Below are 11913 nucleotides of genomic sequence, written 5' to 3'. Positions count from 1 at the left end.
TCGGTGTCTCTCTGGGACTGCGCCCTCTCCTCAGAGCCTCGGTGTCTTTCAGGGACTACGCCCTCTCCTACCTGTCCTTGCGCGCCTGCATTGGGCTGTGGACCGCCTTCCTGTGCATCGTCCTTGTGGCAACCGACGCCAGTTCCCTCGTCTGCTACATCACCCGCTTCACCGAGGAAGCCTTTGCCTCCCTGATTTGCATCATTTTCATCTATGAAGCGATAGAGAAGCTGATTCACCTGGCGGAGGTCTACCCCATCCACATGCACAGCCAGCTGGACCACCTCAGCCTCTACTAGTAAGTTGTTTGATGCCTTTCTTCCTGTTACTCATCTCTTTACCTTTTCCTTACAGAGCCAGGGCCTCTCTCTTTACCACGGCATGGTAGTCGGGCAGTTTACGCTGCTCCCGATGGAGCAGCATCACTTTCCCTCACATTCCTGCCCCGGCACCTTTCATGGATCCCTTTCTTCTGTCCAAACAGTCTTCCTTCTCCTCTCATCTCTCTCTCTCTCTCTCTCTCACTCTCTCTCTCTCTCTCTCTCTCTCTCTCTCTCTCTCTCTCTCTGTGTGTGTGTGTGTGTGAATGACTGAGTTTGATCAGGGTTGCGTGCCTGGGCATTGGGTGGGGTTATTTACGAGAAAACAGACCTTTCTAGCGATGGTTAGATCACTGAACAAATCATCTTCCTCTTTTCTAGGAACTTACTAAGTGCCATAGTTGTTAGGTAGGTGTGCGAGCCCTTTCCCCGTCCGTGGTGGGAAGCTGACAGGCCCCACGTTGTGTAAGTCTTGTGCCTGCCGAGAGTTCACAGGTGCCATGGCTATGTCCTCCCTGGAAAACAGCACTTCAAAGCGCTCTGCCCCAGCTTCCAGCTCTTGCATTCTTTCCACCAACCCTTCTGCAGGGTTCCCCGATCCTCGAGGAGGTGATGATGCTTAGGGCCAGCAGCTCAGCATCAGTGATGAGCAGGTTGGACCCTTACGAGTCTCTGCAGTGAGCACTGCCTGTTTGAAAATCTCTGACAAGGGCTGAGGGCAGCGTTAGTCGCTGGCGTGAACACACACAATCAGAAGGCAGTCTGGCAGGCACACGTGTCCACTTTGTAGACAACAGTGTGACTCCACCTCACTGCTGGGCCTGTGAGCTCTCCAGGCGTTTGAGCAGGCTCACATGGCAGGGTGTGAATTCCTGCTGTGGAACAGGTCTAAACTGAGGCAGACGGTGCTTGGTAACCCCGAAGCAGTCATGCCACTGTTGTGCATCTTGTCCAGTGGTTCGCTGTGTGTAGCACACGGCTCCCCGCTGGTAAGACGGTGGATGCCCTTCTTCCCTCAGCCCACGCAGAGCACCGTCAGCACCGTGAGGGCCAGCCAGCAGGAGGAAGTTCATGCTTTGTTTTGTTTTGTTGTTTTGAGACAAGGTTTCTCTGTCTGGCGCTGGCTGTCCTAGACTCACTCTGTAGACCAGGCTGGCCGCAAACTCAGAGATCCCCCTGCCTCTGCCTCCCGAGTGCTGGGGTTAAAAGTGTGCACCACCTCACCCAGCCCCAGCTGCTCTGTGTTTTTGTTGTCGTTTTAATGGAGTCAAAGACCTGCATTTAGTGTCTGTTAGGATGTGCGGGGCGGTGTGTATAGCTTCAGTTAGGGAACTGTGTTGGACCTTTGGAAATGAGAATCCAGATGTGGATGAGGAGGTTTGGAGGCCTCCAGAGGAGAGAGATCAAGCAGCAGTGGATATGTAGTGGACTGTGGAAGCCAGAGAGCATGGCTCTTCCTGGAGTCTGCCTTTTGGTTCTAAGTATTGAAACACAAGCAGGCTGCAGGTGCAGCAGAGAATATTGGGGCCACGGAGAAGAATTCACTTTTTCAGGGAGACACTGGGCAAATCACCAGGTGGGAGTGCAAACTCCGAGGTGTGGAGACAATCGCTGTGGCATGGAGGAACGCTGAGGGAGAGATTCCCTGCAGGCCAGGAGTCTCCTGACATCGTGAAGGCTGGGCACCTCTGCTGCCTGGACGTCAAGGCACCTGGCTGGTTTCCCCCGTAGTTCAGCATTCTTTAGATCAGCTGGAAGTGAGACATGAGAGCTGCTCGTGTTTTCAACCACCTGGGAATCTGCACTTTCCAGTTACTTCTTTTCCGTACTCATCTTCCCCAGATGCTAACATGGGCAGAGTGAGGTGGGGGGGGTGCTACTCATGCACCCCTCCCAGTCAGAGAGCTACAGACAACTGAGGAGGCTGAGGATGGGAGAGGTAGGCTTCCCCAGGGAAGACTATCCAATTGGCTCTGCAATACCAAATGGTCTGTCCTGAAAACATGCACATACAAGTCACAGCACATGGATTAAACAGGTTACATTTACACATTTAGTAATACCCACACAACAACTGTGTGAATTTGAAAGGGGAGACACAGGAGGGCTTAAGAGAGGAAAGGGAAAGAAGGAATATAATCACAAAAAGTATGTCTTTTTAATGCCACTCCTTTCTTTAAAAAAAAAAAAAGACAGTAAAGGTCAGTGCATGGCTAAAATAAATTTTTAATGTTTATTATAGTTACCTCTCTTTTGAGATCTAAATTTTAATTGTTATAAAATACATGGTACAGATGAAGCAAAAATGGTGGGAATAGCTAACAGTTGACTGTACTGCTGCAAAGCATGCTGGGATTGGGGGCCAACATGGTGGCTGTGGGACAGTGTGTGTTACCTGTATGGATGAAAGAGAGGTGGGTGGGAAGCGATTGCAGCAGCTCAGGCTGGGTGGGCAGAAACGGCTGTGGTCCGGGGAGGTTGGCAAGAATAACGCAGTGTCAGGAAGGTGCCACCGTTTAGACAGACCCGTGATGGTGGGCATGGGAGACCGAGATTGCTGGAAGTGGCTGAGAACTGAGCGCAGCCTCAGGGCGGTGCTGTGTAGCTCGACTTTCAGAGCACAAGTTTAAGAAACAGGAAGCCAACACGAAGTGTCCAGAGTTTTGCTGACTGTGTCATGTGCAGCACGGGCTGTCCGCTCCCCCTTATCACACCTAATGCCGGGGTGGCGAGTGGAACTAGTGGTGCTGATGGTGGCCCTCACGCAGTGGGACCCTGCTCTGGGGTCTGAGATGTATGAGAGCGAAAGGCCCACCTCATCGAGTCGAAGCAGCTCTCGGGCTGGCTGCTCCCCTCAGGAGCGCTTCCCTCCTTCCCTAGCTGCAGGTGCGCGCTCCCGGAGAACCCCAGCAACCACACCCTGCAGTACTGGAAGGACCACAGTGTCGTCGCTGCAGAAGTCAACTGGGCAAACCTGACCGTCAGCGTAAGTCTGGGCGTGGCCAGGGCGCCTCGTGGTGACTGCTGGGTCAGAGAGGGACTTGTAGATAGAGGTGGGCGAGCCCTTTGCCAGCCCCTGGCAGTTAAGCTTATGCTGAATGGTGGCTCACGCTGCAGTCCTAGCACTCGGGAGACCCAGGCAGGAACACTGTAAGTTTGAGGTTATCAGGGCTGTAGGTGAGACCAGTCTGAGGCTAACAGGGCAGCAGTGTGGACCTGTTGGTGAGCTCCATTCATCACAGGCTTTGCTCACAGCTTCCTCTGCCTTCACCTTGCTAAAATTCTACATTGTATTTACTGACCATCTCTGTAGTGTCCTTGGAGGGAACAATTATCTGATTCACGTTTCTCACGAACCGCCTTCTTGTGACTGTTTCTGAAAACTGCCTTGGAATTCATACCGAGTTTATAGGTTACATTGGGGAAAAAACCTGGTGTATTTTTTGCGACCGTATTTGCGCCTCCAGCAGTGTGGCTTTTCCTGAGCTATTTAAGCGACTTTTCTGCTCTGAAGTGTTGTCCTCCCCATTCCTGTGTGCTCCTTTCTTAGCACAGCCTTCTGCGATATTTGCAGAATTTGCCGCTAATATGGCAGTGATAGCTTAATTGCATTTCTTTGTTTTATGTAAACACGATGGGCAATTTTTATTAAAAAAATTACAAAATGAATATTCTTTTTAAAAGAACAAACACAAAAGTTTAGTAAAACCCAAATATTATAACTTTTTCCTTTCAAAAAATCCTCTCGAACATCCAGGGAAAGGGAAGATGCTCCCCCTTTTTTCCCACATGCTCCCTATCTCCCTAACTCTTAAGGACACGGAGGGATAAAACTCTCCGTGGGCAAAGACAGAGCCAGGCTTTGTGGTACTTGAAGAATATTACATTCTGAGGATTCTCTCTAATGAAAATAATATCAACATGTAGGGTCTTCTCAGAGCCTCAGAAGAAAGGTTCTGATTTCGTGCCTCAGGGTCTTGGTTAGGAGCACGCAGGGCTCTTCCTGACAGGGACCTGCTGACCTGCTGTGGGGGCCCCAGCTGCATGGTGGCTGAGTGACCCTCCTGGAGGCCCGAGCCCCAGCACTCACAGGATGGCCAACCAAGAAGGCAGCAGCGGGTGTGGCTGAGCCTTCTGTCACTGAATGCCTGTTCCTGCAGGAGTGCCAGGAGCTGCATGGAGAGTTCGTGGGGTCTGCCTGTGGCCATCATGGACCCTACACTCCAGATGTGCTCTTCTGGTCCTGTATCCTCTTCTTTACCACCTTCATCCTCTCAAGCACCCTGAAGACGTTCAAGACAAGCCGCTATTTCCCAACCAGGGTAGGTAGCATGCTCAGACGTTACTTTAGCCAGGATTCTGGCCACCAGCAGAATCAGCCTCGCACTGCTGTGAAGATGGAGGGCACTAGCCACGCTGATGAGCTACTCGGGGCAGCCTCTTCTGGTGCCCGGCAGGCTCTTCTGACGACCGGCAGCCTCCTTCACAGCTCACAGCTCCATGGTGTGGAGTGAGGGTGCTTACAACCTTTGTGATTTAAAGGGCCGGGTAAGCTTAGGTGCTGGGAGGTTCTCCAGAGGAAACGTGTTTCCAGGACGCTGCTGAGTTCCGCGTCTCGGACTCCCGGGCACTTGGGACATACTTGGAGCGCACTTGGGGCAGGTGTGCTGCAGTCAGGTGGCTCTTGCACACTTTAACGGACCCAAAGCCCCTCCCCAGGGGCGGCTCCTATGGTAGTTTAGGAAATCCCAGCTGCGCAGCCAGCCTGCTCCCTACCCCTCTCTGACCAGCTGAAGTCTCAGGGTCCCTTGTTTCTGCCAGGGCCTTTGGCCAGTTGGAGCAGCCGGGTGACCACTGCTGCCGTAAGGTTTCTCTCCTGGGCGTGTTCACACGCCAGCGTGCGTGAACATGTCGGCAGGGGCTCCGATGATTAAAACCCGTCCTTAGACCTCGGTGAGGCTGCAGAGCAGCTGAGGGCGGCAGACATGGCCCCCGGCTGGGCGAGCACCTCAGGGACACAGTTACAGACGGCTGCGGCCGGGGACGGCTCTGCGGGTGAAGACTCCTGCGGCCACGGCTGGCCACCTGAGTTCGGTCCCTGGGAACCGGGGTGTCACAGAAGGGAATGTCCAGACAAGCCAGAGTGAAGGACTTAGACATGGGCACGTGGGGAAAGGGCAGCTGAGGACAGGCGCACTGTCTCCTCAGGTGCAGAGTGGGCAGCTCACCAGCTCGGGCTGACTCACGGTCTACGCACTGAGGCCCACAGGTTCAGTCTCATTAGCCCTCCGGGAGCAGCAGCAGCAGCTGTCAGTGCAGGCCTGGCGGACGTGAGCATGTGGTAGCGAACGGTGTGAACACGGAAAGTGTCATGGCGCACACTTGTGGTTCCAGTCCTAGGCCAGTGGAGACGGGTCCCTGGGGCTCGCTGGCAGCCTGGGGCCCCTCCCTCCCCGTCTCAGAGGAGGATGGTGTGCGCTGAAGGAAGTACCTAAGGTGACCTCTGGTTCTCCACACACGTGCACATACATACACACAGATCCACACACATGTGCACATACATACACACGGGTCCACACACATGTGCACATACATATACGTGCCCCCACACCTGTTTGCATTCACAGGCAAAGGAAGCAGACAGCAAGCTAGCATACGTCAAACATCTCCACAAGTGTGTTTTCTTGTGCAGATCAAAGTGTGAGGCTGTTTCCTGAGGGGCGCAGTTTAGAGCTTTGAACTCGGGAAACAAGGAGCCGTCAGGGGTTCGGTAGGAGAGCTTTTACCTTACGGCTCCAGAAGCCACGTCAAGAGCTCTGGAGGGCGGAGGTGAAGCAGTTATCTAGTGAGAGACGGCCACGTGGGCGAGTGTGGGGACAGCTCAGGTGACGACCGTGGGGACAGCTCAGGTGGTGACGTGGCCGAGTGTGGGGTGAGGTGGCAGAGTGTGGGGACAGCTCAGGTAACAGTCACACTCAGGTTCTGAATGTCGGCTGACAGGCCTTTCACATGGATTGGACACACGGGGTGTGGGGAAGACACGGACAGGTTCGGGTAGCACGGTAGACCTTGGCTAGACCCACAAACCTGGGCCTGTGCACCCCAAACCACACTCTTTAGAGAATGGTCGTGACCTTGCTCACGTTGGACCTCGTCAGAGGTCTATTTTCCGTATTACGTTTATACGCTGACATTTCTGTATTGTGGGCATTGCTTTGAGCACACTGAAATAGCTTTGTGTGAGTGTTTTTGCGTTGGTTCAGCTGCAGAATGTTTTCCTGAGGAACTATAGCTCTTGCCGGCACTAACTGGGTCCAACTGCTCTGGCTCTGTCTGCCAGGTTCGCTCCATGGTGAGTGACTTTGCCGTCTTCCTCACCATCTTCACCATGGTCGTCATTGACTTCTTGATTGGAGTCCCATCACCAAAGCTTCAGGTTCCCAGTGTGTTCAAGGTGAGTGACCTCAGGGGCCTGGAGCCTGAGTGTACACTGATCTCACAGCGGCGTTGTGAATTCACGCCCCGAAGAGCTGTGGGTGAGTGAGTACACGGTGCCCGTTTACACAAAGATGTGCAGGCCTGGAGAGGCGGGCCCTGGAGGAAGCTGGCCTGAGGCTCAGGGAACTGGGAAGGAGCAGGCGTGACCTATGACCTAGGGAGGTCTTGCTTGGAGATCAGGGCGCTTGCTGAGGCGTTGGGACATCTCTTCAGCCCTGTTTTAAGTTTGCTTGTCAGACTTACACAGACTGAAATGGTGAGTGGGTTACACACCCTCCGTGTGTACAACACCAGAGCCCAGCGTCTTCTCCCGAGTGAGTGAACACTGTCAGCTCTCTCTCCAACGCCTGCCTGACTGCAGGACACAGGGGTTTGTTTTTGTTTTTACAAAAATTGACAAATGTGGAACACGAAGCAGTCACTGGGAAAGGTCTGTGATGCACAGGGTTAAGACAAGAGTGGGTTTCTGGGACCCCCGGGGAGGCAGGGAAAGACAAGAGAAGGAAGTGGGAGAAGGTCAGAGAAAATGTGGCTCATGACGCGAAGAGGAAGCCGCCTGCTGCCCTCCCTCTCAGGCAGCCTGTCCGCAGCGCCCGCCCACGGCAGTCTGAAGGCGGCTGTGTCACTCCTCCATGCCCACAGGGGAAAGCTGCAGGCACCAGGGTTCAGACCCTCCGAAAGGAAGTGTATTGGCACACCGCCTGTTTGCCTGCCCCTCTCCGCTTTAAACCGTGTCCACAGCTTCTGCCACATACAGCAACGTAGTGGTGGTCTCCTGAGTGTTGCGGAACAGCGACCATATCTTTGTCTGACACAGCAGCATCTGCCCAGAGTCTCGCCTGCAGTTGCTGGACTCTGCAGATGGAGAATTAACCTGTAGATCACGGCTGCGACTGCTTATGATGTCGCTCCTGTTTTAGGGCCTTTGTGTTGCTTGGAGAGCTTTGCTACCTAGAACAGCCTTGCGAGGGAAACAGCTTCTAAAGCTTTTAGAACTCATTTAGCCCTTTCCAAATCCAGGGCTTGCCAGGGTTATTGAAGAGATTCTGACCCCAAGTGTTGTCACTACGGCAGCAACCAGATATAGAGCTCCTTCCCTGATTGCCGAGTTCCTGGGTGATCTGGTGCCATCCTCTCATCTTCCAACACCACGTCTTCCTAGACTGCACCAACGGTGGGGTCAAGAGTCTGAGCAAATGGTTTCTATAAAGCCGTCGAAGGTGGTCATAGGTCGGGAAGATTCCCCAATCTTTGGGCCTCCAGTGTCCAGTTGCTGGGTTCCTGTGTCACCACTCATGAGCAAGCTCTGGGCAGCCCGCTCACAGCCCAAGCCTGGGGCCTGCAGACACGGCGCACGGCTTGTCAGAGCCGTGGCGAGGGTTAGCTGTGTTAGTTAACTGTCTTCAGAAGTCAGTTTTTAAAACAACAGAATTAGTTGCTAATTATATTTTACTTGGGCTGACAATGAGATAAAGTTGCTTTCTCTGCACTTGGGGAATAAGTGGAAGGCAGTGTAGGATTAATGACTATTCCACAGGAAGCTGATAAGCGGGGATTGACTGCCAAAGGAGATTTGGAAAAAAAGGTCAGAGATTTCCTTAGGGGCTGCTGTATTTCATGTTTTCATTTGTTTTTCTAAGGATTTTTATTCAAATGAGGACGGAAGGAAAAGAGGGCTACTCTTTGAGTTTGGTTTCTTTTGGCCTGGTCTCCAGAGTGAGGATATAGAGGCCATGCTTGTTTCTCTCCTAGCCAACACGAGATGACCGGGGGTGGTTTGTTAACCCCGTTGGGCCCAACCCCTGGTGGACTGTGATCGCCGCAGTGATCCCGGCCCTCCTGTGCACGATCCTGATATTCATGGACCAGCAGATCACGGCTGTAATCATCAACAGGAAGGAGCACAAGCTAAAGGTGACCAGGGCACCGCCCCCGTCCCGGGAGCTGCAGCGCCTGGAGGCCTTTCCGCTGCTTTCCCACTGATCACAGAGGTGGGTGGGGGTGAGGTTGGAGTGGAGGCTGGCACCATGGGGCAGGAGCCTGGCCTCCCTTGCTCTCCCCTCAGACGGTGTGCAGGTGAGGGGCGGTTCTGAATCAGCAGCCGGGTTTCCTCCCTAGGTTCAGCTCAAGGCTTTGAGCCTGTTTCCCGAAGGCAGGAGTTCCCCGCTGAGGTCTGTCCTGAGCCTTCATGGTGGACCTTGAGTTTGAGGACCACTCAGGCTACGGTTCCGTTCTAACACTCGTGTTAGTCTGGTGCTGCCTGCCTCCCATCTCTTGGCAAAATCCAGAGGCAGCAAGGATGGGGAGACAAAACCAAGCAGGACCTGGAGCGGTCAGGGTGTGGCTTGTTAGAAAGGCTGACACTCCCTCAGCCGGAGGCAGCTGGGTAGAGAATAGAGACTGGCCTTGCAGGAGGGTCGGGGACTGCCAGTTTCTTCTAGGTCCCTCCTAGCTGTGAGGCTCCTTCCTCCCTATTCCCTGCTGGCTTTGGGCCTCACTGTTCTCTGGCCCGCTGCAGCCAGCTCAGTGCAGGTCCTGTCTCCCCGCAGAAGGGCTGTGGCTACCATCTGGACCTGCTGATGGTGGCTGTCATGCTGGGTGTCTGCTCTGTCATGGGCCTGCCTTGGTTTGTGGCTGCCACCGTCCTGTCCATCACACATGTGAACAGCCTCAAGCTGGAATCTGAGTGCGCTGCCCCGGGGGAGCAGCCGAAGTTCCTGGGCATCCGAGAGCAGCGGGTCACAGGCCTCATGATCTTTGTGCTGATGGGCTGCTCGGTCTTCATGACAGCCGTGCTAAAGGTACTCTCTCGTTAGCGCGTCAGGCAGGCTCGGAGGTCTGGCATACACGCGTGCAGACGCACACCCTGAGGGAATTATTCCTGTGGCTAGGACAGTTCGGTGTGCATGAGAAAACAAGCCTGGCAATTATAGGGTGCAGTACGTGGTCTTCTGGACTGCTGCCCTGCCATTTTCTTTTCTTTGAACAGCTGTCTTTATGCTGGAAGTCCAACCCAGGGCTTTCTACGTGCAAAGCAAGCACTGTGCTGCTGAGCTGTGCCCCCAGCCTCCTGGTCCCTGGGTTTTTGGGTTTGAGACAGGGTCTTACTGTGTGTCCTGGGTGGCTTAAAACTCACTCTGTAGAGCAGGCTGGCCTTTGGATTGGCAGGATTATAGTTTGTTTTCTGTTGTGATAGAGACCATGACCAAAGCAGCCTGGGGAGGAGAGGATTTATTTCCCTGTCTACCTCCCGGTGACAGTGCACCTGAGGGAAGTCAGGCCAGGAAGGGAGGCAGAACCTTGGAGGAGCGCTCTGTGCTGGCTCACAGCTCGGGCACAGGCGCAGCTAACTCTCTCAAACGACCGAGGCCCCCTGGCCCAGGCACGGCGCTGCCCGGGAGCCGTGCCATGGGCTGTCCTAGCTGAAGTCCTCCTCTCAGGGGACTCTTGTGTCATGTTGGTAAGACTCACCCGCACAAACACTGTCCACCTGCACTCAGACCCCACCCACCCAGCCTTGTCACTGTAAGTTCCTGAGGATGTGATGATCATAGAAGTGTGAAGTGTGTGTGTGTGGGGGGGTGTGCACATGACCATGTGTGTGTGTGTCCAGGTGTGTGTCCCCGTCTGTGTACGCACACCTGGGGAGGAAGGCTGGTGGGCCCAGACAGCAGGGGATGTGAGGTCTGTGACGTGCGGGTAAAACAGCTTTGATCCCTGCCAGCCCAGGCTGTTTATGGAGGAGGCCGCAGAGACAGAGACAGTACTTGGGAGAGCCTTACTCTGTTTCAGTCTGGACTTGGAAACCTACAGAGATGGGGCTTGGTGGTGCACGCTTTTAGTCCCAGTGCTCCCAGGCAGAGGTGGGCAGGGGTCTGTGAGTTTAACACTCGCCTGGTCTATATAGTGAACAGGCAGCTAAGGCCGCACAGTGAGACCCTGTTTGTCTGTCTATGTCTATATAATCTATATGTGTGTCTACGTCTATATAATCTATATGTCTGTCTGCGTCTATATAATCTATATGTGTCTACGTCTATATAATCTATATGTGTGTCTGCGTCTATATAAGCTATATGTCTGTCTGCGTCTATATAAGCTATATGTCTGTCTGCGTCTATATAATCTATGTGTGTCATATATAATCTATTTATGCCCATATGTATCTCTATAATCTGTGTGTGTATAATCTATATGTCTGTCTGTCTGCGTCTATGTAAGCTATATGTCTGTCTATATAGTCTGTGTGTCTGTGTATATCTATGTAATCTATTTATGTCCGTAGGTATGTATTTAATCTATGCGTGGGTGTGCACATGACCCGCACGTCTCCGCACCGCGTAGACGTGGGTGCAGACCGTGCTTCCGTGTCCCCTGCAGTTCATCCCGATGCCGGTGCTCTACGGAGTGTTCCTGTACATGGGCGTCTCTTCTCTACAAGGGATCCAGGTATCGCCTGGCCCGGCCAGGGCCCTTTTGTTCACTTCCTTCATTTCTTTCACTTGTCCTGACCAGGGAGGCACAGCCAGCTCCTGGGACACTTCTTCCCAGTCTTGCCTTTCGGCCAAGAGATGCCCTCAGAGACAGGGAAGAAAACATGGGGTGCCCGCACCTCCAGAACGGCCGGCCTCCGCCATTAAAGCAGGGGTGCTCTGCCCAGTTCCTGTAGACGTGAACACGAGATGTCAGAAAACAGCCAGCAACCAAACGGGGCCAGCAAGAGGCAGGGTCGGTTCTCCACCGGCCTGAACCTGCGCTGAAAGACGAGAACCAGCCACTGCGAGCGGTCCTCTGACCTCCACACACGGGCCGTGATGTGGCGGGGTGTGTCTGCCTGAGTGTGTGTGTGTGTGTGTGTGTGTGTGCGTGCGTGTGTGCGTGCGTGTGTGCGTGAGTGTGTGTATGTGAGTGTATGTGTGATGTGTGTGTGACTGTGTGTGTGTGTCTGTGTATGTGAGTGTGTGTGTGATGTGTGTGTGACTGTGTGTGTCTGTGTGTGTGTGTGTCTGTGTGTGTGAGTGTATGTATGATGTGTGTGTGAGTGTGTGAGCATGTGGGTGTCTGTGTATGTGAGTGTGTGTGTGATGTGTGTGTG

The 11913-nt window shown here is 53.6% G+C and overlaps 1 protein-coding gene across 2 annotated transcripts in view; it reads left to right on the top strand.

Moving 5' to 3' along the window:
• The window catches only part of Slc4a8 (solute carrier family 4 member 8), a 64570-nt gene that overhangs the window by 40133 nt on the left and 12524 nt on the right, over nt 1–11913 (top strand). For both annotated transcript variants that reach the window (XM_055626857.1, XM_055626856.1), the window contains exons 14-20: nt 53–298; nt 3201–3306; nt 4481–4642; nt 6661–6774; nt 8571–8732; nt 9368–9619; nt 11199–11267. In XM_055626857.1, coding sequence (XP_055482832.1) covers nt 53–298; nt 3201–3306; nt 4481–4642; nt 6661–6774; nt 8571–8732; nt 9368–9619; nt 11199–11267 — 1111 coding nt within the window. The remainder of the gene's footprint in view (nt 1–52; nt 299–3200; nt 3307–4480; nt 4643–6660; nt 6775–8570; nt 8733–9367; nt 9620–11198; nt 11268–11913) is intronic.

Source organism: Psammomys obesus, unplaced genomic scaffold (genome assembly GCF_907164565.1).
Source record: "Psammomys obesus unplaced genomic scaffold, mPsaObe1.curated_primary_1811, whole genome shotgun sequence".
NCBI classification, from domain to species: Eukaryota; Metazoa; Chordata; class Mammalia; order Rodentia; family Muridae; genus Psammomys; species Psammomys obesus.
Note: the sequence above shows the minus strand (reverse complement) of the source record. Positions and strands in the feature narration are given on the sequence as shown.